The sequence below is a fragment of the Indicator indicator genome, chromosome 23, assembly GCF_027791375.1.
Source record: "Indicator indicator isolate 239-I01 chromosome 23, UM_Iind_1.1, whole genome shotgun sequence".
NCBI classification, from domain to species: domain Eukaryota; kingdom Metazoa; phylum Chordata; class Aves; order Piciformes; family Indicatoridae; genus Indicator; species Indicator indicator.
This window is the reverse complement of record NC_072032.1, coordinates 16,487,521-16,515,430: the sequence shown is the minus strand read 5'-3', so window position 1 is coordinate 16,515,430 and position 27,910 is coordinate 16,487,521. Positions and strand designations below refer to the sequence as shown.

The window sequence follows — 27,910 nt, the reverse complement described above, 5'->3', positions numbered from 1 at the left end:
ACATAATTAAAGAAATGCAAATCAATTGCATTTATCAAATGAAATTGAAATATTTATTAATTTGTTAAAATAAAATGACAGTAAAATTGCTAAATTAATTCAAGAAATTACAGCAAATTAATTGCATTTAATAAATTAAACTATTTATTACATTGAAAAAAATAACATTGCAGTAGAATTGCTAAGTAGAATCGATTCAGCATTAAAGTAAATATGTTAATATATTAAATTAATAAATCATTAAATTTAATTAAATTAATATAAAATTACATTTAATAAATTAATCTAAAATTATTACACTTGAGTAATCAAAACTACAGCAGATTTATTACATTAATAAATGAAACTAAAATGACAGCAAAATTGTTAAAGAGAATAAATTTAACAAATTACAGAAATTTTGTTTAATTGAACTACAGCAAAATATTAATTCAGCTAAAATGAAAGTTCCCAATGTTACATCAAATTTAATATATATAAATTACAGTTTAAGGATTACATGTAATAGAGGCAAAATCAACCAAAATTAGGGTAAAATCAATTAAAATTAAGGTAAAAATCACTAAAATTCAGGTAAAAATATTTAAAGTTAGGTCAAATCTACTAAATTCAGTGCAAAATCAATTAAAATCAAGGTAAAATCAACAAAAATCAGGATAAAATCGCTTAAAGTTAGGGTAAAATCAATGAAAATGAAGGTAAAATCAATGAGAATTAGGGTAAAATCAATTACAATTAGGGTTAAATCAACTGAAATTAATGTAAAAATGTAAATTAAGATAGAATCAACTAAAATTAGGGCAAGATAAATCCAAGTTAAGGTAAAATCAACTAAAATTAAAGTAAAAATCAAAATCAAGGTGAATTCAACTTAAGAGAGAAATAAAAACTGAGGTAAAATCAATTTAAATTGGGGTAAAATCAACTAAGTCCGACTTTATTCTGCCTAACAGATGCCTATGAGGATGGCGTCTACCTGCTGACCTCATTCACTGCCACCCGGGTACGTCGCATTGCCATAAGGGTTTGGTGCCTGGGGGGGTTGTTTTTAACCAAACTGCTTTGATTTCCCCTTTTCCTCAAGATTTTGTGTACCGCCCCAAACCTTCAGTGCTGGGTGAGCTCTTCTCTGGCATGGTGGGAAAGGTGGAATTGGGGATTACAGAGGGGAAAAAAAACCAACAACAATTAAAAAGGGATATTTGGAACAGGCTGGGGGCAAGCTGAGGGGGCAAGGGAGTAGGGCTCTGGAGGGACTTGAGTGGGGCCAGTCCACAGAGCTAAAAAAGGATGATAAGTTTATATTAATTTGTATTGATTTTTAGCACTCTATTATTATTTTATTAGATTGCTCTGTTAGATGTGTCTCTATTGTGTTATTAATGTGTTGTGGGTTAAGGACTAACTGTCCTACCGTAGAGAGAAATTCCTTCAGGGGCAAGCAGTCCATCCCAGGGGGAAGCCTAGGCGATTGTCATTTGTTCTTCCATCCCATATCCTCTATTTCTGTATGTAAAAGACAACACTTCTGCAGCTAGGTCCTTGTCTCTCTCCTCTCTGCTCCAGGCATGGTGCAGCTGCTGCCATTGCTTTGGTTTGTGTGGGAGTGAGGCCCAGCTGACGAACTATTTCTTGCTGTGTAGCTCAGGCCTACTCTGGGCCTCTGTGGTAGTGGGGGGAGGCTTGACCAGTTGAGGCCTAGCTGAGGCCTGGTTTCTGTGCCCCAGCTGGGAAGCTGGGCCAAGGCTGATTCTGAGTATGTAGATTGTCCCAGTTTGAGCTGGGTGCCTTTAAAAAGGAACCACAAAGCAGACCTCCAGAAGGTATAGAGTGTCCAGCAGCTGTACCAGAAGGTGGAATCTTTGTGTTTCCTCCCATAAATCCTGCATCTCTAGAAATTTGGTTGCAAAGTTACTTGCAGCCTAAGTCTTTCTCTTTCTTCCCTTTCTCCTCCCTGCACACAGTGAGCTCCCTTATCTGGGGTGGGGGGAGGATGGTTCCAGTCTTATCTGTGGCCTTCAAGGCCTGACTAATTTTTGCAGGACAATCGTGGTCTGTTTGGGCCTAATGCCAGGAACCAAGGGGAGGCAGCTTCAGGCCTGGCCAGCCTGAATCCAACCTAGCAATGGCGGGTGTAACAGTGTGAGAGCTGAAATCCCCCTCCCACACTGACAGTAACTAGGCTAGCTCAGTCTGGAAGCAAATGAGGCTATATTTACAAGCAAAACTACAATCTATGATCCAATGCAATGAATCTGTACAAATAGACACCATTCACAACATTTACAAATATGTACAATCAACAGAAAAACACAACCAAGCTCCCTGGCTTCCCCCTCCCCTCGAGGGGCTGTGCTTCTTCCCCAAGGGGCCTTTCCCCAAGGGGCCTCCCCCCAGCCAGAAGGACTCCCCCCAGACTCCCCTGGCAGAAGGCAGAGTCAAGAAGCAGAGAGGCTGTTCGTGTCAGTGTGAGCTGAAATTCCACCCCCCACCCCCCGTCAATAACCAGGCAAGCTCAGTCTGGAAGCAAATGAAAGCTGTACTTAGAAGCAGAATCTACAATCTATGATGAAATGCAATGAATATGTACAAATATACAAAATTCACAACATTTATAAATATATACAATCAACAAAAAAGCACAACCAAGCTCCCTTTGCTTCCCTCCAAAGGGGATCTTTCCCAAGGGGCCTCTCTCCTAGGGGCCTCCCCCCAGACGCCCCTGGCAGAAAGCAGAGTTAGCTAAAGCAGAAAGTTGTTAACTTAGCTCGCCAAGGTCAGTGTGTGATCTTCAGCCAGAAGAGAAGAAGAAAACAGCAGCCACACACCCCAGCAAGCTGTCCCGACTGCAGGTTGCAGAGTGCCTACTTTGTTTTGAGTAATAGTTCTTAAACATTTCTATCTATCCAATGGAAGTGTTTAGAACAATCGTTATTTTGCTTTCTTACACCCAATAGTGACTTATTTACACTCTTTCACTTTCTCTGTTCTGAACTTTGCAAAGAAAAATTAAAAAGACAGTTTCAAACCATCACACTGTTAGACTTAGCTTGTCAAGGTCAGTATGCAGGTGTGTTATCTTCAGCCAGAAAAGGAGCAGTCAGACAGAAGCCGAGCAAGCTGAGACTGAGACACTTTGTTTTGAGTAGTGATTCTTAAATATTTCTCTCTCTCCAATGGAAGTGTTTAGAATAATCCTTATTTTGCTTTCTTATGACCAATAGTGATTTATTTACATTCTTTCACTTTCTCTGCTTGAACTTTTTGAGAAAATTTTAAAAAACAGTCTTAAAAGCATCACAGGGGGTAAGAAAGAGCCCTGCGATGTATGTTTAAACCCCAGGTGAGGAGAAAAGGAGTACTGGGTTTTCGGTCTGCTTTGGTGGAGGTTTTGTATGAAGTCTTTTAGTTTAATGAGCTTCTGTGTTAAGCCCAGATCATCATTCCTTTGTGTTTTATATGCTTTGCTATGCTCACCACTATGCCTTGTAACGTTGTAATATTGTAGCTTGTGAACAGACTTTCCATTTAAACTCTCCGATACCCCAGTCCTGTGTGTGAAGCAGTTTTCGTTTGCCCCAGGGCCATTAGAGCAATCTGTCCTGCTCTAAACCATGACAGATACATAGATATAAATTCTGTGTGTTATTTACTCCTTTGGGGGTAAATTCTATGTTTCTGTCCTGAGCCAGAGGCTCAAACCAGGACAATATGTTGTATCACAGAATTGTCAGGATTGGAAGGGACCTCAAGGATCATCCAGTTCTAACCCCCCTGCCATGGGCAGGGACACCTCACACTAGATCAGATTGCCCAGAGCCATATCCAGCCTGGTCTTAAAAACCTCCAGGGATGAGGCTTCCACCACTGCCCTGGGCAACCTGTTCCAGTGTCTCATCACCCTCATGGTGAACTTCTTCCTAACATCTAATCTAACTCTCCCCTCCTCTGGCTTGAGTCCATTCCTCCCAGTCCTATCACTACCAGACACCCTAAAAAGTCCCTTCCCAGCTTTCTTGTAGATTCCTTCAGATATTAGAAGGCCACAATAAGGTCTCCTGGGAACCTTCTCTTCTCCAGACTGAACAGCCCTAACTCTCTCAGCTTGTCCTCACAGAAGAGGAGCTCCAGCCCTCTGCTCATCCTCATGGCCCTTCTCTGGACACGTTCATGTTATATGTAATATCACATATCAGATTATATTATGTTATGTCATGTTACATAAGCAGTGTGCCCAGGTGTCCAAGAAAGCCAATGGCATCCTGGCTGGGATTAGAAATGCTGTGTTCAGCAGGAGCAGGATGGTGAGTGTCTCCCTGTACTCGGTGCTGGTAAGGCCACACCTCAACTAATGTGTCCAGTTTGGGGCTCTGCAGTACGAGAGAGATGTGGAGGTGCTGGAGCCAATGCACAGGAGGGCAAGGAATCCGGGAAGGGCCTGGAGAATAAATCTGATGAAGAGAAACTGAAGGAGCTGGGGATGGTTAGTTTGAAAAAAAGAGGAGACTGAGGGGGAGACCTCATTGCTCTCTACAACTACCTGAAAGGACATTGTGGAGAGGCTGGTGCTGGTCTCTTCTCACAGGTAGAGACAAGACAAGAGGAAATAGCCTCAAGCTGCGATTGGATAGGTTCACACTGGACAGTAGGAAGAATTTTTTCCCAGCAAGAGTGGTCAGACGCTGTAATGCGTGGTGGAGTCATCAGCCCTGGATGTGTTTAAAAGTCATTTGGATGTGGTGCTTGGGGACATGGTTTAGGGATGAACCTTTTAAAGTAGGCTTCTGGGCTGGACTTGATCTGAGTGAGGGCCTTTTCCAACCTGAATACTGATTCTGTGATATTATATTATATATCATACTATATCCATTCTGCCTTCTGGGCTGCATGAGGACACTGCTGGCTCATGGTGAGCTTCTTTGGGTAGCAAGCGGGAATACATTATACTGTACCACAGAATCACAGGATGTTAGGGGTTGGATGGGACCTCTGGAGATCTTCCAGTCCAACCTCCCTGCCAGAGCAGGACCATAGAATCTAGCACAGTTCTCACAGAAACACATCCAGACAGGGCTTGAAAGTCTCCAGAGAAGAAGACTCCACAACTTCTCTGGGGAGCCTGTTCCAGGGCTCTGTGACCCTTACAGTAAAAAAGTTGCAGCCCAGAAAGCCAACCAGATCCTGGGCTGCATCAGGAGAAGTGTGGCCAGCAGGTCGAGGGAGGTGATTCTCCCCCTCTACTCCAGTGAGACTCCACCTGGAGTACTGTGTCCAGTTCTGGAGCCCCTATTGCAAGAGGGAAGTGGACATGTGGGAAGGTGTCCAGAGAAGGGTCATGAGGATGAGCAGAGGGCTGGAGCACCTCTCCTATGGGGACATACTGAAAGAGTTTGGGCTGTTCAGTCTGGAGAAGAGAAGGCTCTGAGGTGACCTTCTTGTGGTCTTCCAGTATCTCAGGGGGGTTACAAGAAAGCTGTGGAGGGACTTTTTAGGATATCAGGTAGTGATAGGACTGGGGGGAATGGAACAAAACTGGAAGTGGGGAGATTCAGGCTGGACATAAGGAAGAAGTTCTTCACCATGGAAGTGGTGAGACCCTGGGAGGTGGTTGAGGCCCCATCCCTGGAGGTGTTTAAGGCCAGACTGGATGAGGCTCTGGCCAGCCTGATCTAGGGTAGGGTGTCCCTGCCCGTGGCAGGGGGGTTAGAACTAGATGATCCTTGTGGTCCCTTCCAACCCTGACTGATTCTAAGTTCTTCCTCATGTTGAGGTAGAACTTCCTATGCTGTAGTTTCCATCCATTGCCTCTTGTCCTGTCACAGGGCACAAATGAGCAGAGGCTGTTCCCTCCTTCCTGACCCCCAGCCCTCAGATATTTATAGACACTGATCAGATCCTCTCTGTCTTCTCCTCTCCAGACTAAACAGCCCCAGGGCTCTCAGCCTCTCCTCATCAGGCAGTGCTCCAGTCTCTCAATCATCCTTGTAGCCTTCCCTTGGATTCTCTCTAGCAGACCCCTGTCCCTCCTGAGTTGGGGAAGCCCAGAACTGGATGCAATATTCCAGGTGGAGCCTCACTAGGCCAGAGTAGAGGGGTAGGAGAACCTCCTTTGATCTGCTGGACACAGTCTTCCTAATGCACCCCAGGATCCCATTGGCCTCCTTGGCCACGAGGATAGTTTGGGATTGTATATCCTTATCCTGGAAACCATTAGTTATTTCATTTTATTTTGGAAATAAGCAAAGGCATGGGAACTCGTAGAACATGTGAGGCTGATAAATCCAGGCAGCAGAAGCATCAGTTGGTGCCACTTCAAGGAACACACTACTTTTTACCCCTGAGCACTTGATTCTGTAATGGCTTCAGCTGGAGCAGAGCAGATTTAGATTGGATGTGAGGAAGAAGTTCTGCACCATGAGGGTGGTGACGATCAGGGTGCCCAGGGGGTTAGTTGGGACTCCATCCCTGGAGATATTCAAGGTGAGGGTGGACAGGGCTCTGGGCAACCTGATCTAGTGGAGGACGCGGAGGGGGTTGGACTGGATGACCTTTGGAGGTCCCTTCCAACCCAGACAATTCTATTCTATGATTCTCATCACCCAGCACCCCCAAGTCTCTTTCTTCAGGGCTGGTCTCAACACCCTCTGCACACAGCCTGGATTTGTGCCTGGGGTTGGCCAGCTGCAGGACCTTGCACTTTGACTTCAATTAGGCAAATAATAAAGCAAATTTAGCAAAATTCCCACAAGACTTGAGCAATAACCTGAGGAGGCACAGAAATCTTTCCACTAAATTCAGGAATTTGGGAAATTTCAGCAAATTAAGAGGAAAATTATTAAAAAAAAAAAAGTTGGAATTATGAAAATGTGTTGGTTTAGTCTTTTTTTTCTTTTTATTCCTCTGTCAAATTGACATAAGGACAAATTTATTTAATAACCAGCTGGAAGAGTTGGGAAGAGATCTGGAAAGGTGGGAAAAATGGGAATATCAAAGAAATTACAACATTTTGCTTATTATTTTTTTTTAATGGAACAAAAGAAAAAAAGAACTTTGTTAGCCTCAAGTGGGATGGAAAAAAAAAAAGGCCAATTTTTTTGCCAAGGAGAAATGACTGACTTTTCTTTGTCCTCTCCCTTCAGAACATTTTAGAGATCAAGGTTCTGCACCATGGCTATGTGGATCCAAACAACTTGAAATTCACTCAGGTGAAGGTTTTGGGGGTGACCTCAGCTGCTCACAACGTGACAGTGTCACAGAACGGCCAACAGATTCCATCTCCTCATGCTGTGACCTACAACAGCCAAAAACAGGTAAATCAGAACGGTTTGGGAAACACCCTGGCCTTGAAAGAGGGGAAGGAAGGGATTCTGCCCCTTTTTTTCACCCTTCTGAGACCCCACTTGCAGTGGTGGAGTCCTCAGTACAGACAGGGTCCTGTTGGAGTGGGGCCAGAGAAGGCCATGGAGATGGGCTAAGGTTTGGAAGCCTTCTGCTGTGAGGCCAGGCTGAGAGGGTTGAGGTTGCTCAGTCTGGAGAAGAGAAGGCTCCAGGGAGGCCTTCTGGTGGCCTTTCAGTGCTTCAAGGGTCCTCAAAGAAAACTGGGGACAGACTTTTGAGCAGGGCCTGTTGGGACAGGACAAGGGGTGATGGTTTAAGCTCCAAGAGGCAGATTCAGAGTGGAGAGAAGGGAGAACTGAGGATGGTGAGATCCCAGCCCAGGTTGCCCTGAGAGGTTGGGGTTGCCCCCACCTCTGGAACCATTCCAGATCAAGTTGTTTGGGGCTCTGAGTAACCTGCTCTGGTTGAGGATGTCCCTGCTGACTGCAGGAGGGTTGGACTGAGTGGCATTGAAAGGTCCCTTCCCACCCAAACCAGCAGGGTTTGGAAAGTCTCTAGAGAAGGAGACTCTACAGCCTCTCTGGCAGCCTGTTTCAGGGCTCCAGCACCCTCACACCAAGGAAGTGCCTCCTCATGTTAAGGTGGAACCTCCTGTGGTCTGGCTTATTTCTCTTGTTCCCTGTCCTATCACTGGGCAAAGGTTGGAAAGCTGGGTGAGGAACCTCATGAAGTTCAATAGGGACAAGAGCAGAGTCCTGCATCTGGGGAGGAACAACACCAGACATCAGGACAGACTAGGGTGGTCCTGCTGGAAAGCACTCCAGGGAGACCTTGGAGTGCTGGTGGACAGCAAGTTCTCCATGGGACAGCAATGTGCCCTTGTGGCCAAGAGAGCCAATGGCATCCTGGGGTGCAGCAAGAAAAGTGTGGCCAGCAGGTCAAGAGAGGTTCTCCTGCCCCTCTTCTCTGCCCTGCTGAGACCACATCTGGAATACTGTGTCCAGTTTTGGGCTCCCCAGTTCAAGAGAGACAGAGACCTGCTCAATAGAAGCTACGAGGATGATGAAGGGGCAGGAACATCTCTGCTATGAAGAGAGACTGAGAGCCCTGGGGATGCATAGTCTGGTGAGGAGAAGGCTGAGAGGGGATCTGATCAATGTCTACAAATGTCTGAGGGGTGGGTGTCAAGATGAAGGTACCAGGCTCTGTTTGGTGGTGCCCAGTGATAGGACAAGCAACAACAGGTGCAAGCTGGAACCCAGGAGGTTCCAGCTCACCATAAGGAAAAGCTTTTGGTGTGAGGCTGCTGGAGCCCTGGGGGAGGCTGCCCAGGGAGGTTGTGGAGTCTCCTTCTCTGGAGACTTTCCAAACCCACCTGGTTGTGTTCCTGTGTGACCTGCCCTGGGTAGCCCTGCTATGGCAGAGGGGGTGGCAAAGAGAAAGAACCTGGAATAAGAACCTGCTGTCTTCTCTGAACTCCAGCAAACCTCTGGGACCTTCAGAACAGGGTCACTCATCGCTTTTTATTTATTTTGTTTGGTTTTTTGTTTGTTTTTCAAAGGTCCTGGAAATCACCCACCTGGAACTTGAGCTGGGCCAAGACTACAAGTTAGAGTGGAGCTAAAAATGCCTCCTGAGATTGCTGGCCAGAGAGCAGGAGCTGAGACCTTCACAAATTGTTTCTTCCCTTCTCCTCCTGCCTCTTGGACTTCTTGAAACACTTTGCACCATCACACAGTTGGTGTGGCAGGAAGGAGCTGTGGTTTGATTACAGCCTGCCCACACCTCAAAGCACTCAATCAGAGAATCACAGAAGGGGTTGGGTTGGAAGGGACCCAAAAATTCAGCCTGTTCCAACCCCCACCCTGCCATGGGCAGGGACATCTTCCATTAGACCAGGGTGGTCAGAGACCTCATCCAACATGACCTTGAACACTTCAAAAATTAACCAATTTTGGGTTTGTTTTCAACCCAGCATGACTTGGACTTTCAAAATGAAAACCATGGATGCGAAATGGAGGGATCTGCCCAGGTGGAAGTTCTATTTGGTGTCCTCCTCATTGCCTTCTATGAAAAGATGGAGACATATGAAGGGCAACCGCCGGGATTGATTGAAAATGAGAAGATGCTTGGGTGGCTGCTGATCCAGGAAGCACTGCGGCACTCCCAACGACCTCAGGGGTGATTTGTAGGACCTTCAACTGGGACATGAGTTCTCCAACGTTTGACCTGAAGCTCTGTGGAATTAAAATTGGTGTTTCCACACTAACCCTCCCCCCAGAAATGGTCTTGTCCCTTTATTGAGGCTTTGATGGAGTTTTCATGTCATGGAAAGAAAATCTTGTTCTAAGTGTGCTGGGAGAGAGGTTCCAGTTAAAGGCTTTTTCTTAGCCTTTAGCAGTCTTCCAAGGGCTGGAGCAGGTCCAGAGAAGGGCATCAAAGCTGGGGAAGGGTCTGGAGAACAGGGGTGGGGAGGAGGAAATGAGGGGGTTACTTAATCTGGAGAAAAGAAGGCTGAGAGGAGACCTTCTGGCTCCCTGACAGGAGGCTGCAGTGAGGTGGGAGCTGTTCTCTTCTCTCAGGGAACAAGGGATAGGAGGAGAGGAAGTGGCTTCAAGATGCACCAGAGGAGGTTTGGGTTGGATATCAGAAGAAAAGTCTCCACTGCAAGGATTCTCAAAGCCTGGCACAGGCTACCCAGGGCAATGGTTGCATCCCCATTGCTGGAGGTGTTTCAAAGATGCAGAGATGTGGTGCTGAGGGCCATGGGTTAGCCCCAGCCTTGGCAGAGTTAGAGAATGGTTGGACTCAACGATCTTAAAGGCCCAACCAACACAATTCCACAGTCAGCACTGTTCCATGACACACTGCAAGACATAAGTAAACATCCATGATGTCCAAGGGCTGGAAGCTCTCTGCTATAAGACCAGGCTGCTGTGTGGCTTCCTCTGGACTCACTCTAAGAGCTCTGTGTCCTTCTTCTGCTGGGGACACCAGAACTGGAGGCAGGAGGTGAGGTCTCAGCAGAGCAGAGTCAAGGGGCAGATTCCCCTCTCCTGCCCTTGTTGCCCACATTTCTCTGGCCAGATGAGTGGTTTGAGTTGGAAGAAGCAGCACCCTGAGACTAACAGATAATGCAAGAAGTCATAGAGCCTGCAGTCCCAAAGGCTGAGAACCTTCTTGCCAAGCAGACCCACAAGGATGTTGGCTGCCCTGCCTGGTGGACATGGCCTTGCCTTTCTGCGTCAGAGGCTCCTCTGGCCACAAGACTTCAGATGAGATGAGCAACATCTCAGGAGCAATTCAGTCACACAGCCACTATCTGTCATCTAGGAACATCCAAGCAGCGTGGGGCAGTGGAGCTCTTCTCAGCAGGTGAGCAGATGGGATGCATGAACTTTGAAGACCCTCAGCTTCATAGTGTGGTAGCTGGAGGCTGGATAGATGCTACCTCAAGCACCAGAAAGGTCATCAAACAGCAGTGTCTAGGCAGCAAACCCACAGAATTTCTAGTGGGACAGGTAAATAGTGCCCTAAACCTCACAGAGGAGGCTCCTACTGATAGCCATGGGAGCTGAGTTAAGCAGGACTCAGAGATTCAGCCACCTCCGTGTCCAGGAGAAACCTAACGGTGGCCATGACCTCTGTCTTGCATCAACAACCAGTTCAGAGGTGCTGAACACTGCACGCAGGTTCTGCTTCTTGAATTTGGAGGCAAACTGACACTTCCTAAGAGGTTCATCACATCCATCTCAGCCCCTGGTTTTAGATATGGAGGAGTCCTTCAGGGAGTCCCCTTTCCTTCCCACAGAGCCAGTTAAAAACTGGCTGCTCATGGCTTGGGTGGGTGAATTCTTCCCCTGATAAAAATCTGGCTGAAGGCAAGGCCCAAAGAGTGGTGGGGATGGAGTTAACTCCAGTTGGTGGCTGGTCACCAGTGCTGCTCCCCCGGACCCAGTGCTGGGGCCAGTTCTGTTTAACATCTTCATCAATTATCTGGATGAGGGGATTGAGGGCATCCTCAGTAAATTTGCAGATGACACTAAAATGTTGATCTGCTTGAGGATTGAAAGGCTCTGCACGGGACCTGGATTGCCAGGCTGGATCCATGGGCAATAGAAATGAGGTTCAACAAGACCCAGTGTTGGGTCCTGCATTTGGGTCACAACAACCCCATGAAAGCTCCAAGCTGGAGCAGAGTGGCTGGAAAGTTGCCTGGTGGAAAAGGACCTGGAGATGTTTGTCAGCAGCCAGCTGGAGACGAGCCCAGGTGCATCCAGGTGGGAAAGAAGGCCACCAGCATCCTAATCTGGATCAGCAATGGTGTGGGCAGCAGGAGCAGGGCAGGGATTGTCCCCTGTATGGGCACTGATGAGGCCACACCTTGACCCCTGGGTTGAGTTTTGGGCCTCTCAGTCCCAGAAGGCCATTCAGGGGCTGGAGCAGGTGCAGAGAAGGGCAACAAAGATGGGGAAGGGTCTGGAGAACAGGACTGAGGAGGAGCAGCTGAGGGACCTTGGGGGTGTTTAGTCTGGAGAAGAGGAGGCTGAGAAAAGATTTTATTAATGCTTATCATTTCCTAAAGGGTGAGGGTGAAGAGGATTGGGCCAGATGGAGCCTTTCTTCTTCACAGAGGTGCTCCAGGCCCCTTTATAGCCTTCACTGGACTCTCTCCAGCAGTTCCCTGTCTCTCTTGAAATGGGGAACCCAGAGCTGGACCACCCAGAACTGAACCTAATACTGCAGACGTGGCCTTACATGGACAGAGGTGCAAGAGATCCTCCCTTGACCTGCTGTCCACACTCTTCTTCCAGCACCCTAGGATACAATTGGCCTTGGCCATGAGGGCACACTGCTGGCTCATGGTGGTCACTTGGCAGTGACCATGTTGGGAGGATCTCACAGATAATGACATCCTCGTGACACTCAACATCCAGACTGTAATTTCCCCATCTGTGGTTAGTGGCTTCTACTTCCTTGTTCGCTGCCTCTCCCTGCCCCTCTCACCATAGAACTCAGGTCAGGCAGATGGAGAAAGCAGGACAGAGCCACCAGGCAGCAGGCTTCTCTCCTGGACAGGCTGGAATAGAGCCCTGAGCACCCCATGGCCATGACCATCCACCATCTCATGACACTCCTCAGTGAGTCTCTCACCCCCACTTTGCCTCTCCTCTCCCTCTCCTCTCCCTCTCCTCTCCTCTCCCTCTCCTCTCCCTCTCCTCTCCCTCTCCTCTCCTTCTCCTCTCCCTCTCCTCTCCCTCTCCTCTCCCTCTCCTCTCCTCTCCCTCCCTCCCCTCCCCTCTCCCTCCCCTCTCCCTCTCCCTCCCCTCTCCCTCTCCTCTCCCTCTCCTCTCCCTCTCCTCTCCTCTCCTCTCCCTCTCCTCCCCTCTCCTCTCCCTCCCCTCCCCTCCCTCCCTCCCCTCTCCCTCCCCTCTCCCTCCCCTCTCCCTCCCCTCTCCCTCCCCTCTCCCTCCCCTCTCCCTCCCCTCTCCCTCTCCTCTCCTCTCCCTCTCCTCTCCCCTCCCCTCCCCTCCCTCCCCTCTCCCTCCCCTCTCCCTCCCCTCTCCCTCCCCTCTCCCTCCCCTCTCCCTCCCCTCTCCCTCCCTCTCCCTCCTCTCCTCTCCTCTCCTCTCCTCTCCTCTCCCTCCCCTCTCCCTCCCCTCTCCCTCCCCTCTCCCTCTCCTCTCCCTCTCCTCTCCCTCTCCTCTCCCTCTCCTCTCCTCTCCCCTCCCCTCCCCTCCCCTCCCCTCCCTCCCCTCCCTCTCCCTCCCCTCTCCCTCCCCTCTCCCTCTCCTCTCCCTCCCTCTCCCTCTCCTCTCCCTCTCCTCTCCCTCTCCTCTCCCTCTCCTCTCCCTCTCCTCTCCCCTCCCTCTCCCTCCCCTCTCCTCCCCCTCTCCTCCCTCTCCTCTCCCCTCCTCTCCCCTCCCCTCCCCTCCCTCCCCCTCTCCTCCCCCTCTCCTCCCCCTCTCCTCCCCCTCTCCTCCCCCTCTCCTCTCCCTCTCCTCTCCCTCTCCTCTCCTCTCCTCTCCCTCTCATCTCCCTCTCCTCTCCCTCTCCTCTCCTCCCCTCCCCTCCCCTCCCCTCCCCTCCCCTCCTCTCCCCTCCTCTCCCCTCCTCTCCCTCTCCCCTCCTCTCCCTCTCCCCTCCCCTCCTCTCCCTCTCCACTCCCATACTCTCCCTCTCCACTCCTCTCCCTCTCCATTCCCCTCCTCTCCATCTCCCCTCCCCTCCTCTCCCCTCCCTCTCCCCTCCTCTCCCCTCCTCTCCCTTCCCCTCCCCTCCCCTCCCTTCCTCTCCCCTCCCCTCCCTTCCTCTCCCCTCCCCTCCCCTCCCCTTCCTCTCCCCTCCCCTCCCCTCCCCTTCCTCTCCCCTCCCCTCCCCTCCCCATAGTGATTTATTTACATTTTTACTACTTTCTGTTCAAGATCTGTGAAAAAAAATTTAAAAGCATAGCCTAAAACTACCATAGGCCTCCTCCCAGAACAAACTGGATCATCTTGCCCTCTCCCACTACACTCTGGGTACCAACCAGTACAAAACATATCTCCAGGCCCCCTCCTAAGACTGACTGCATCCATTCCAGTACAAACTGGACACCTGATGCCCTCCCAGTACAGCCTGGGTCCCATCCCAGTACAAAGCACATCCCCTGCAAACCCTGACTGAGCCCTGTTACAGTGCAAACTGAGCCCCTGATGCTGTCCCAGTACAGACTGGGCTCTCCTCCCTGTACAAACTGAATCTCTTTAACCCCTTGATCTTAGAAGTAAGTTCTTCACAGAAAGAGAGACTGCCCACTGGAGTGGGCTTCCCAGGTGGGCTCAACATCCCTGGAGGTATTTAAGAAAAGCCTGGATGAGGCACTTAGTGCCATGGTCTAGTTGATTAGTTAGGGTTGGGTTGGACTTGATGAACTTGGAGGTCTCTTCCAACCTGGTTGATTCTGTCATGTTCTGTGAAGTCCCAGTACAAACTGCATCCTCTGCTCTCCTCCCAGTACAGACTGGGGCTGGGCTGAGTACAAACTTCATACCCTGAGCCCATTGCAGTATCCATTGGGTTTTGTCCCAGAGAAACTGGGTCCCATTAACATCTCCAAGTACAGCCCTGGCCTTGTTCCACTATAAACTGATTCCACTGGTCCCTGGCCCCCGGCCCCCTTCCAGGAGTGACTGTGTCCATTACAGTACAAACTGGACACCTCGCTCCATCCCAGTACAGTCTGGGCCCTGTCCCAGCCCTAACAGTGTCCCTTTAAGCCATCCAAGGACAGACTAAGCCTTGTCCCACTATTAACTGGATCCCTTTTTCTCCTCCCAGTGTAGACTTGGCAACATCTCATTCAAAACTGTGCCGCTCCCACCCCTCCCAGTAAAGACAGGGCAAGTCCCAGTTTAAACTGAATCCCCTCTTCCCCTCCCAGTACAGACTGGACCCCATTCCAGTACACACCTGAGCCCCTGGTCCCATGCCACTACAGTTTCAGCCTCACCTCAGTACAAACTTGACCCCTGATACCCAGTAAATACTGGATCTCTTTAAACCCTCCCAACACAGACTGGGCCCCTGTCAGAGAACAAACTGGATATCCTGACTCCCTCCTAGTACAGTCTGGGCAATGTACCAGTGCTGACTGGATCCCTCCAAATGAAAAATGGATACTCTGACTCCTCCCAGTGCACACTGTACTCCCTGCCAGGACAAACTGCACCCTTGGCACCATCCCAGTCCACTCTGGGACCTTTTCTAGTACAAATCAGATATCTTGACACCCTGCAAGCCTAAACTGGGCCACGTGCCAGTATGAACTGGTTTGCTTTTCCCCCTCCCAGTTTGGACTTGGCAATCTACCACTACTAATTGATACCATAACCTACACAGGACAGAATGGGCTTCCTCCCAGTACTAACAGGATCCCTTGGCACTTCCTAGTGCAGTCTCTGACCCCTTCCAGTAAAACTTGATCCCAAGGCCTCTCCCAGTAAAGATTGCCCCACTCCAAGTACAATCCAAAAATCCTAATCCTGTCCCAGTACAGACTGGAACTTGGCCCAGTATAAACTATATCCAATTGCCTCCTCCTAGTAGAGACTGAGTCTCTCCCAGTATGAACTGGATTGTTTTAATGTCTCTCAGTACAGACCAGCCTCTCACAGTAAAAAATCAATCCTCAGACACCTCCCCAGTACATACTTGGACCCATCAATTAGATGCTGGATCCCCTTGGCCCCTCCCAGTCTCTACCCAGTCCCCCTCAAGCCATACCCCAATGCCCTGCTCCTTCTCTGACCCACTGCCCTGCTCTAACCCAAAGGAGCTGAGCCCATCCTCACCTCACCCCCTCCCAGCTCAGATGCTCCCAAATCTACCCCTAGCCCTGACTCTGTCCCCATTGCTCACACTGGCCCCAGCCTTTATCCCTGTCATTGACCCCTTGGATTTAACCCCAGCCCTCAGCCCAGCTCCATCCCAAGCCCTGCCCCTCAGAGCTGGCCCTCACCTGAGCCCTGCCCAGCAGGACACCATAGCCTCTCCTTAGCCTTGGCCTGAGCCACAGCCCTGAAAGGCAGCTCTGAGTCCTCAGCCCTCCCCTGGACACCTCAGCCCCAAACTTCGTTCCTGTGCTCTGACCTCTCACCTGCATCATCTCCCATCCCTGACTGACTCTGGATGGCCCCTGGCACAGGGCAGGGGCTGTGATCTTCCAGAGGAGCTGCATGGCCTTGGAAGAGGAGCAGGAGGTGTCCTGTGGCTGAGCAGCTGCTGGAGCCCAGGAGCAGATGGGTGGCAATGCCATGGGCAGCTCAGCTGTGCCTCAGCATCTCCTGCACAGCAGCAGGCACAAGGCTGTGCAGGGGCTGGGAGGTCACTGCTGGCTCAGCAGCTGCTAGGGCAGCAGCAGCAAGAGGGCAGCAAAGGCACTGGGAGGTCACTGCTGGCTGCAGCAGCTGCTAGGGCAGCCCCTGACTCCTGCCTGGCCTCTGTGCTTTTGGCCTCCAGCTGCCAGAGTCCCCAGCAGGCCAGCACGAAGGCATGTGGTGGGCAAGAGACTTGTGGCACTCCCTGTCCCTAAGCAGCTGCAGCTGGCCCCTGCAGGAAGAGCCTTGCAGCTGGCTTGGCACCTGCCTGCCCCTGAGTGCCTGAGGGGACAGCAGCAGGGACAGACCCTGGCTGTGGCCAATGCAGAAGCTGAGAGGCAGCAGCAGCAGGGAGCTGCCTTGGGGCTTGCTTTGCAGCTGGAGGTTGTGCTGTGTCCCCACACAGAAAGGCCTCTGGCAGGGACCATTGCCAATGGGCTGGGATGGAGCAGAGCCTGAGCACAGTGCAGAAGGCCAAGTGCAGCTGGGCTGTGGCAGGAGGAGTGTGGCTACCCAGACACAGGGATTGTCCTGCCCTTGCACTGATGTGGCCACATCTGGATTCTTAGCGTCTGGCTTTGGGACTTGTGGTCTGAAGGAGTTTTGAAGACCATGAGAGGCTTCAGAGGAGATCTGCTAGTATTGGGGTGGAGAGCCTGAGGGACTGGGGCTTCTTTAATGTGGTGAAGTGCAAGCTCAGGGCACTACAGTTGAGGTGTGCTCCTGCTTGAAGAGTGGTGATTGTGGTGCATTTGGTGGTAGAGGAACAGGAAAACAACCTCTGAAAAGTGCAAATGTTAGGGTTCAAAGCAGAGGTGAGGAAACAGAAATATCACTCAAAGGGTTGCCTTTTGGCTGAAGAGGTCATGGCTTTGTGTTTCAAAAAACAGCCAGGGTCACAGCTTGTAGGGACCAAGATCATTAACTGTCATTAGGTATTACTCTGCTGTGGCTAACCTTGGATATTGAATCATCCTGGTGTTTTCTGTCAGTTGCACTGACCCTGAATTTTTTGGCTGTCTAAGTTTTTTATCTCCACTCTGTTGGTAGTGATCCAGATACAGATGCACTGAGCTGTCAGCATCCAGGTACAGATGCACTGAGCTGTCAGCACCCAGGTACAGATGCATTGAACTGTCAGCACCCAGACACAGATGCTTTGAACTGTCAGCACCCAGACACAGATGCTTTGAACTGTCAGCACCCAGACACAGATGCTTTGAACTGTCAGCACCCAGGTAGAGATGCACTGAGCTGTCAGCACCCAGGTACAGATGCACGGAGCTGTCAGCACCCAGGTACAGACCAGGTACAGATGCACGGAGCTGTCAGAATATGACAAACTCCCAAACTAAAGGGAGAGCATTGCAAAGGTGGGAAATTGAGGGCCCAGCATGCCAAGGAGACCTTTCAGTGTTCTAGTTCTGTTTTTCCCAATCCATATCTGGCGGAAGGGGCATGGTATCAGCTCTCACATGGCTTTGAGTGACAGGGGGACTGTGCCACCACAATGTGCCCTATTACTGAAGTCCATTTATCTCACCCAGAGAGCAGCTGTGTGGTTGCCTCTTGCCTGTAGACAGAGAATGCTATCATCCAATCAGAATGGGAAGGAAATTCAGTAGTCAAGTGGTGTCTGACGTCTTCTTCAATGTGGTTCAGTGACATCAAGCACACAAGAAACATTTACGATGGGCAATGTCTGCAGCAGTGTGACTTGCTTGGCCATCCCCCAAATTCTAACACACAAAGTAGTATCAAACAGCAAGCACAGAGCAGAGCAGGCAGTAAAATCAGTGAGGAAGGGAAGAGACAAAACGTGAGCCTCCCACAACTGCGAACCAAAGCACAAAAGGGCCTCATCCCTGCCTGGAAGCAGGGAAAAAGCTCCAAAATTCCAGAAAATGAAACTTTCTAAACTTTAGAATACACTCCAGCCACGTAACCTCTTTCAGCTCCAGCCAGCCTTTTCCTCTGCAGTGAGCATGGCATGGAATAACTCCCTGCCCTCATGGCTTGTTATCAGTGTGGGGGTTGGTGCCCACCCATCCCCTCTCCCTTCTAGTGGGCCCATGCAGCTAAAACCAACCCCATCTAAATATCCATGTGTAGACAGAAATCAATCTGTCAATATAGAGAGAAATCCAGAGCTGCATCCAGAGCTCTCTGTCTGTACATTTTCTAATATCTATTGATATGGGGCTCCTGCAACAGGAATAGCATGGAGTGTTGGTGGAAGGGCTGCCCTGCTCCCATGTTTGGGGAGTTTGAGGGATTTCAATGAGGCTGTCAGCGTTTGTTTCCTTCAGCTGTGGTGGCCACATCACAATGCTCCATCTGCTCATACAGATGCAGCTGAGCTGGCAGCAGTGACAGCTCTGGATACTTCCATGTTTATCCCCAAGCCCAGGCAGCCCACCCCCAAAGGGCTGTGGATGCTCTGCTGAGATGTGCCTCAAAAACAGGAGAGGAGGTCTCAGGGTTGTTATCCACCCTTAGTGCCCTGGACCCCCTCACCTCCCCGACTAGAGTCCCTGACACCCCTTCAAAGACTGCCCCCAGAACTCCCTAAGTTTCCCCCAAGAAACCTTCAAGACCTTCCCAAAACCTCAGGCTTCCCACCAAGACTTCCCTGAACTGGGCCCATGGCTCCAGCCCTGGCCCTGAGAAAGAAATGCCCCCAAAAGTAGCCCTTCTGGAAGGAAATTACAAAGAAAAAACAGAAAGACATCATTTTATTAGGTTTGGGGTTTTTTCATTACAGTTGGGAGGAAACACAAAGTGTTGGGGAACAAACAGCCAAATCCCAGTCCACCTGCAGTGGTGGCACTGGCTGTGCTGACTAACTGCAATTATTCTCATCAGCACTAATTAGAGCTCAGAGGGCAGAGGAACATTTGCTTCTGAGAAAAGCAGGAGTAAAAGAGATGACTTCAGTTCAATCTGGTGGAAAACGACCCCCGGGGGGGGTGACGCTTACCTGACAGTGCTAGGGTCAATGTATTTCTGTGTGCCCTGGTGTGGGCTGGTCACCTGGTGTGGATTTGAATATGCCGGCCTAGATGGGATCTGTGGCTGAAGCTCTTACCACAGTAGGCACAAGTGAAGGGCTTCAGACCAGAGTGGGTCTGGCAGTGCCGGATGAGGCTGGACCTCCAAGCGAAGGTTTTACCACAGTCACCGCAGACATATGGCCTCTCACCTGTGTGAGTATGGCGGTGCTGGGTGAGGTCAGACTTATGAACAAAGCTTTTATTGCAGTCACCACAGATGTATGGCCTCTCACCAGTGTGCACACGCTGGTGCTGCCTGAGGTTGAAGTTGGAGCTGAAGCTTTTTCCACACTCAGCACAGCGGCACAGTTCCCCACTGGTGTGGATGTAGCGGTGCTCGGTTAGTTTGAAGCTCTGAGTGAAGCTTTTGCCGCAGTCAGTGCAGGTGAAGGGCTTCTCACCTGTGTGCACACGGTGGTGCTGCGTGAGATGGAATCTGCTGCCGAACCTCTTGCCACAGTCAGCACAGATGAAGGGTTTCTCACCAGTGTGGATGCGGCAGTGTTTGGTGAGAGACGAGTTGTCAAAGAAGCTTTTGCTGCATACACCACAGATGTAAGGCCTCTCACCGGTGTGGGTGCGGCGGTGCCGAGTGAGAAGGAACCTGTAGGTGAAATTCTTGCCACAGTCAGCACACTGGTGTTGCTTTTCACCAGTGTGGGTGTGGCGTTGCTTGGTGAGGGTGGACTCGGAGCTGAAGGTCTTGCCACTCTTAGCACAGTGGTACAGCTTCTTGTTGGTGTGGGTCCGGTGGTGCTTGGTGAGGGTTGAGCTCTGAGTGAAGCTCTTGCCACAGTCGCCACATACATAGGGCCTCTCACCAATGCGAACACAGCGGTGCCGGGTGAATGAAAATTTCCGAGTGAAGCTCTTGCCACAGTCGCCACATACATAGGGCCTCTCACCAATGCGAACACAGCGGTGCTGGGTGAATGAAAATTTCCGAGTGAAGCTCTTGCCACACTTACCACACTGGAATGGCTTTTCCCCAGTGTGGATTCGGTGGTGCTGGGTGAGGTTGAATTTGGAGCTGAAACTCTTGCCGCAGTCGGTGCAGCTGTATGGCCTCTCACCGCTGTGGGTCCGCATGTGCTGCACCAAGGCTGAGCGTTTGCTGAAGCTCCGCCGGCACTTGCCGCAGGCATTGGCAATAATTTTGGGAACTGGTGGCTTCTCCTCCCTGCTGCACAGTCCATGACCCTTGGAGAGGTGGTCAGAGCTGCAGCTGAAGCTCTTGCTGCTGTCACTGCATTTGCACAGCCTCTCACTGGTGTGGACATGGCGGTGCTGGAAGAAGTGGGAGACGTGGCTGAAGGTCTTGTCACAGCTGGTGCAGGCAAAGGGCTTCTGGCCACTGTGGACACGCCAGTGGGTGATGAGCGTCTTGCTCCAACGGAATCTCTGACCACAGCCGGCGCAGCAGTACGGCTTCTCTCCGGTGTGGACGCGGCAGTGCCGGAAGAGGTGGCAGCTGACGCTGAAGCTCTTGCCACAGTCAGTACAGGTGAAGGGTTGCTCGCCAGCATGGACAAGCCAGTGAGCGATGAGCAGGGAGCTCCCCTGGAAGCTCTTGCCACAGTCACCGCAGACATGCGGCCTCTCGCCAGTGTGAATACGACGGTGCTGGAGGAAGCTGAAGCCATGGCGGAAGCTCTTACCACAGCCGGTGCAGGCGAAGGGCTTCTTCCCAGTGTGGCTGTGCCAGTGGGCGATGAGCATCAGGCTGCGAGTGAAGCTCTTGCCGCAGCCAGAGCAGATGTACAGCTTCTTCCCGTTGTGGACCCTGTGGTACTGGGTGAGCTTGGCACTGAGCTTGAAGCTCTCCCTGCCATCACCACAGACGAAGGATTGCTCATCAGGCTGGGGGCAGTTGGACTTCACTGGCTCTGAGCTGGGTGGGAAGCTCTGCCCACACTGGGGGCACTGATTCATCTGCTTGGGTGGCAAAGAGGGGAATGATATGGCTTTGCCTTCTTCCTCGTCATCCTCCTCATCTTCCTCTTCATCCTCCTCCTCCACCACATCATCTTCCTCTTCTTCCACATCCTCCCCTTCATCCTCCTCATACTCATCATCATCATCAAGGTCCTCCTCTTCATGTAATTCATCCTTGTCGTCCTCCTCATCCATATCTTTGTCACCCTCTTCTCCCTCAGAGCTGCACTTTGGCTCCTCCAAATTATTCTTCAGATAGGTCTCCTCCAGGATTTTGTCCAGGTCCTTCTGGGTGGCCATGTTGCTGGGGGGAGGGGCAATCCCTGTGCTGCTGGGCAAGTCCTTGGGGACCACGTGACTGAGAAGAGAAGGACAATGTGTGTGACTTCTTGCAATGGAAGCATCAGGCCCTTCATCCTTGTGCTGAGTTCCCTGGGGCCAGTGCTAGGTGGCTGAGACCCCCAAGTACTTACCCATCCCAACCCTCCTTCCCTGGCTATGCAACTGACCCCAACTGCCTGAGGGTCAGGGGACTGAGCCCCAAATTCCCAGCAGAACCAATGACCCTCAAAGTCCCACGAGGGGTGAGATGTGGTAGGGAAGCAGGTCTGGAGGGGGTTGGGAGGTACCCAGAGGTTAGCAGGGGCCTGAGGTCTTGCTGCTGTCCTACAGCTGGGTTCTTCACCCACCGAGCTGTTCCAAGGAGCAGATCTGCAAACTCTGCTCTTCCTCAGCCTAGAGAGGCAGGGATGATGGAAAGAAGGACACAGCCCCTGCTAGAGATAATCAAAGGACTCAAAAGTCTGCCCTGCAAGGGATGGCTGAGCACTGCCCAGGACCATGCAGCAGAACTAGGCCTTGCTGGGGGTAGCTCCCAAGCCCAGCAGCACAGGCACAGCAGACAGGAAGGGCTGCTAAAGATGGGAGGTCGGAAGAAGCAGAGACTCAGCTCCTTGCCCAGCACACAACCCCCAGAAGACAGCTGCAGGGCAGCACCACAAGAGAGGTGCTTCCAACCAGCCTCTCCCAGGCCTTGGCTGCAGGCTTCTCCCAGGTCCATGCCCATGGCTTTGCTGCCTGCAGCTGCATTTGCCAAGAGATGTTGCTCTGGCCCCAGGTCTCCTCTACGGCCCTGCTGACAGAGCCCACTCCACCTCACCCACTCCTGTCCTCAGCTCTGCCCTGCTGACATACCTGCCAGCAGGGCCCCGCACAGGGCCATCTCTGTGCTAGCCACTACTCAAGAGAAAATCAGAGAAGCCCCGAGGACACAGAGAATGGGATGTTCATGCTCTCTGGAGATGCAGGAAAGGAGGATCAGCTTCTTGCATAACCTGATGCTGGAGAAGTCTCTCCTTGGCAAACCTGACACATACCTCCAGCACCATACACACACAGAGGCAGCCTAAAGATCCTTATTTGAAAGGCTTTTAATTCCTTCCCTCCCTGCCCATTTCTGTCAGTTTTCTCTCTGGAGTTCTCCTGGTGCTCCATTTTAAATCCCCAAGAGAAAATGAGGTTTGATGTGAGGGCACAGTGCCCAGGGTCTGTTGGTAACCTCCCAACTGACACATGCAAAGGCACAGGAGAATTCACTCCTTTTAGCTCCTGAAATGCTGCCAGATTTTGGCAATTCCTGCACACACATTTTTCAGCTGGGCCCTTGATCCTGTCCCCTTTTTGAGGGGACAAGGCCTAATTCCTGCCTATTCCCAGACCCTTCCCCCATTCCCAGACCATCCATGTCCCTCGTGTCTTTGCTGTCCCATGGCCCTGTGTCCCCCCACCTCCACTGCCACTGCAGTTGAAAGGGTGGAGTGGAAAATGTTGTGGCTGGGGAAGCACCTAAAGAACTGGGCTGAAAGCAGGAGAATGGAAATGGAAGGGTCCTGAGACTAAAGGATGGGATGAGCTGGAGGGCTGAAAGAACCAGCAACAAGCCAGGGTGGGGAGGTACAAATGAGGGGTGGGGAGGGACCCTGCAGCCACCCCATGCAGGAATTGATGAAGGGGGACAGAGAGGGAGTGAAAGCTCAGGTGAATTCTACCCTGGGGTATGGGATGGGCTGTGTAGGCAGGACCCCAAGTGCCTGTTTGGGTGGTGTTAGCTGTCAGGAGGTGTCAGGAAACCGTCCTGACCCAGGCAAGATTGGATGTTTGAGCTTCTGGGGTCAGCTGCTGCCACCACCACTGTAGGTAGGAGACAGCCAGAGCCACAGAGCTGCTGAACTAACCCCTCCCACCCGCCTGCAGCCTTGACCCTTTGTCTGTCCATCTGTACTCACACTGTGTCCTTCTAGAGTTCCCAGGGCCCCACCAAAGCCCCAGGGCTGATCCAGAGCCCCAGCATGGCCCAACAGAAGCCCCCAGGTGAGAGCATGGAGAATACCCTGGAAAACAAGTTGGAGCAGTTGAAGTGCAGCATTGAGGAAGATGAGGAGGAGGATAAGAGAGAACAACATGTGTATAAAAACAATAACAACGACAAGGAGAGAACAAATCTGCAGTGGCCCTCTTTGTGATTGAATGGCAGTGCCCATGTCCTGACAGAGCTTCTCACCCAGTTCAAAGCCAGTGCAGCACCAGTGTCCCCATCCTGGTACTGACCACTCCCGTTCAAAACCCTTCCAAAATGTTTAATAAAGCTTAAAACCAAGTGAAAAAAAATCATCAAAATCCCTTCAAAACTTGACAAAAGCCCTTAAAAATTCATTAAACGCTCTTAAAAAATAATTTTGAAGTGACTGTAGTTAGTTTCTAGGCTTATTTATGTGTTTGCCACACTTCAAAATGCTTAAAAAGGTTTACAACTCACCTGAAAACCATCAACATCTCTCCAAAACTCCTGAAGGCCCCCCAAAATTTCATTATTCTCAAAACTGTTAAAAGTTTCTAAACCCACCTAGCAATGAATTAAAATCTCTTTAAGAGTGTTGGAGAGATTATATCAAGTTACAGGTTTTCCAAACTCTTCAAATATGCCTGAAAAACCACCAAAATGTCATAAAACACCCTTCAAAACTCTTAAAACTAATTTTGTAGAGATTTTGATGACTGAGGTTAAGGTCTCCACACCCTTCAAAAATGCTTAACAAGGCTTAAAACCAACCGAAACATCATCAAAATATCTTCAAAACTATTTAAGTCTCTTCAAGTCATTAAAATCTGTTAAAACCAACAAATTTTAAAGTGATTTTTGTGAGTTTCTAGACTTAACTGTTCAATACATTTCACAAATAAGAATGTTTAAAAGTGCTCAAGAAACCAATAAAATTTCTTTGTAACTCTTATAAACCTTGCAAAAGCTAATAAACTCTCTTCAAGATTCTTAAAATCTTTGCAAAATTATTTTTAGTGAGTTTCTGGGGTTCTTTAAGCCTTCAACATCCTTGAAAAAGGCTTAAACAGGCTTAAAACCACATTAAAAAAATTAGCAACATGTTTTTGAATCTCTCAAAGGCCCCAAAAATCCAATTACAATCTTTACAAAACTCCCAGAAGTTTGTCAAACCACCCAAACACGCATTAAGTCTCTTTTAAAGTGTTGGAGAAATTTTCTGGAGGTTTTGTGCTCTCAAAACTTCAAATTTTCCTGAAAATCATCAAAATGTCTTCAAACAAAACACCTCAAAAACATCTTCAAAAGTCAGCAAATCCCTTCAAAACTGTTCAACAACTCTGGAAATTTCATTAAAATCTCTTAATAACTCTTAACAATTCATAAAAACTAATCCTGAAGAGGTTTTAGTGAGTTTGCAGGCTTATTCATGCATTTTGTCATTCTTGAAAAACACTTCAAAAGGTTTAAAATTGCCTCAAAACTCTTCATCTCTTCATAATTCTTAACCCCCCATAAATGCTCGTTAGAATATTTCAGAAGTCTTAGACCTTCCTAAAACCATCAAAAGATGCATTAAAAAATCTCTTTCTTAAGATTGTTGCACAGACTTTAAATCAGTTTTGGGTTCTCAAAACTCTTCAATTATGCCTAAAAATTCATCACAATATCTTCAAAGCTTTCCCAAACTCACAAAAATATCTTAAAGACTCAAAAACCCCCACAAACTAATTTTGAAGAAGTTTAAAGCTTTTTTGACTTAGCCATGCCTCCGCCCGCATCCGTAACCAAGATGGCACCGCACTGCCTGAGAACTACAACTCCCAGCAAGCCTTGCAGAGTGGAAGGGACACAACTCCCAGCAATGCCCCACGCAGCCCCGGTGTCCCCCAGGGAGAGGGCCGCAGCTCCCAGCATGACCGCACGCTCCCTTTACCCCACACCTAAAAGGTCACAACTCCCAGCAGTGCCCCACGCAGCCCCGGTGTCCCCCAGGGAGAGGGCCGCAGCTCCCGGCATGACGGCACGCTCCCTTTACAACACACCTAAAAGGCCACAACTCCCACCAACGCTCCGCGCAGCTCCGGCGCCCAGCAGGCAAAACGATCCCGGCTCTCAGCATGCTCCGGGGTCCGCCAAGACCCTTCCCCGCTCCGCTCCCGCAGCGCTCAACGCTCCCCGTCCCCCCTCAGCCCCTCCCGCCCCACCACAGCTCACGGCTCGGCAGCTGCCGCTCAGCCCGCCAGCACCTCCGGCTCTTCTCGCGCGCTCCGGAGCCGCTGCTGCGACCCACAAGGCAGGAAAAAAAATTGGCGGCAGCGCTCGACAGCTGCAGCTCCTCGTCTTGCCTCGATAGCGGGAAGGAGATGCCGCTCCACCCGTGCCTCTGATTGGACGTCGCTTCCCAGTTTGGGCGGGACTTACTTTCCGGACCGGGCCTCGCTTCCGCTCGGCAGGGACGCGGCCACCGCAGTCGGCGAGGCTGCGCGAAACCTACTTCCTAGCTCTCTACTCGCCCGGGCCACCACGACCTTGCAAGGGCTGGTGGTCGGCACCTTCCTGTGCGCACAGCTCTTCCTTAGCTTCCTGCTCTCAGGTGTGCTGGGGGGGAACCCCTAGGGCTGAGGGGGGGATCCTGGGGCTAGGCATCCCGTGGGGCTGAGCGTGAGTTCCTTCGGCTGCGGAGGGGTCTGTAGGGTTGGGTTCCATAGGATGTAGGGGCGTGTGCTTATGGGGAGGTCCAGGAGATGGGGCTCGTGGGGTTGGCGTCTCTGGGGCTGGGAGCAGCCGGGGTGGGAAGTGTTATGGAAGGGGCCGTGGGATTGGAGCCCATTGGGGGGAGAGTCTGTGGGGTTGGGAGGGAGTCCCTGAGGCGGGGGGGGAGGCTGTGGGGTTCTGTATGGTTGGGGTCTGTGTGCCTCTGGGGGGGGTGCGGGGGGGGTCCGTGTGTTTGAAGGGGGGGGTAAATCTGTGAGTTTGGGGGGGGTTGTGGGGAGTTACAGCCAAGTCTGTGGTTGTGCGGGTGGTCTGTGGAGTTATGCAGAGGCTCTTTGGGGTTGTAGAGGGGTCTGTGATGTTGGGGGGGGTTCTATGGAGTTGGGGAGGGGTCCATGGGTTTGAGAGGGGGGAGGAGGGAGTTAGGGTGGAGCTTTGGGGGTCTGTAGTGTTTGGGAGTCAGTGGGGCCCGGCCCTGCCTCCCGCAGTCTCCTGCGGCATTGCTGAGGCTGCTGTGGCCACAGGCCCTGCTGGGTGCCTCCAGCCAGGCCTTGGGCAGCAGGGCCCAGCCAGGCCCTGCTGCTGCATGGAGGGCAACAAGCAGGCCCGAGGAAGGTTCAAAGAGTCTTTGATGGCTTTTGCTGCAGGTACCAGGAGGGTCATGGGGGAAGTTCAACCCCTGACCCCTTGTGTCCCCCAGTGCAGCCCACACTGGCCCCTACCACAAGCAGGAGCACAGCCCAAAACGTCTCCTGGATCTCAAAATGTTCCCTTGAAACGCCAAAAGAGGACCCTGAGGTGAATCCCAGAAAACCCAAAATAGCAGCCTTTGACCCCGAAAAGCTTCCCCAGGAGTTACCATCTTAGCATCTTGAAACTGCCTCCAAGGAACCCAAAATGACTCAGGCATCTGGGAAGGATCCTTCCTCACAAGAGCTTCTCTCTCCACCTCCCCTGCTCATGGCACCAGCCCTTGCTGGGGGGCTCCATGGTGGTTCTGGGGGGCAATGTCCATGGCAGCACCATTCTGGACCCTTCCTGGCCTGGGCAGGCAGGAACATTTTGGGACCCTCCCATTCTTCCCTCTCCACTCCAACTGAGGTCCCCTCCATTGCCCCCCTGATTTTGAGACACACCCCACCCTTCTCTACTCTCCCTTGCTTCTTTCCAGTTTGGGGACACCATTTTCCTGGGAAAAAGCCCCTTCACATTCTGGCATTCCTTAAGCAGTCAGTTTTGTTCTCAAATGGGGCTCCTGCCCCTGAGGCCACCCCAGCCCCTGGGCTCACAGATGAGGCCAGGTCAGGTCTGGAGGTGCCCTGTGGTCAAGCCAAGGTAAGTCCACTACCAAGCACTGCTGGATTTCCCTGGACTCTTTCTTGGACCCCCCCAACCAAAGGCAGCACTCAAGGAGGTGTCCTGCAGCTTGTGCAGGGCTGAGAGCAGCTGAGGAGAGAAGGCAAACAGAGGGCAGAGAGCACAGCACCACTCCACAGTCCAGCAGCTTGCAGCAGGGCTCCCATCCAGGCTGCCAATGTGCTGGGCACCCACTGGGCTTGGCAGTGTCCAAAGGGCACCGGGGTGCTGAGGGCAAGCTGGGCACAAGGGCCAGAGGCCACCCAGCACCCCCTGAACCCAGCCCAGGCTGCAGGGGCCCAGCACCAGCAGTGCCC

The 27,910-nt window shown here is 51.1% G+C and overlaps 2 protein-coding genes across 2 annotated transcripts in view; one reads left to right on the top strand and one right to left on the bottom strand.

The window, feature by feature from the left end:
- The window catches only part of LOC128974880 (maltase-glucoamylase-like), a 73,270-nt gene extending 64,308 nt beyond the window's left edge, over positions 1 to 8,962 (top strand). Inside the window, exons 45-47 of the mRNA XM_054391635.1 lie at positions 954 to 1,003; positions 7,140 to 7,310; positions 8,900 to 8,962. Of these exons, the coding sequence (XP_054247610.1) occupies positions 954 to 1,003; positions 7,140 to 7,310; positions 8,900 to 8,962 (284 nt within the window). The remainder of the gene's footprint in view (positions 1 to 953; positions 1,004 to 7,139; positions 7,311 to 8,899) is intronic.
- Positions 8,963 to 18,939: 9,977 nt separating this feature from the next.
- On the bottom strand, positions 18,940 to 21,484 carry LOC128974761 (zinc finger protein 883-like). The gene is made up of 3 exons (XM_054391459.1): positions 21,318 to 21,484; positions 20,595 to 21,074; positions 18,940 to 20,315 (listed from the first exon to the last, which is right to left on the bottom strand). Exons 1-3 carry the CDS (start codon positions 21,482 to 21,484, stop codon positions 19,226 to 19,228), a joined length of 1,737 nt encoding a protein of 578 aa, XP_054247434.1. The 3' UTR covers positions 18,940 to 19,225.
- Between the last annotated feature and the right edge of the window lie 6,426 nt (positions 21,485 to 27,910).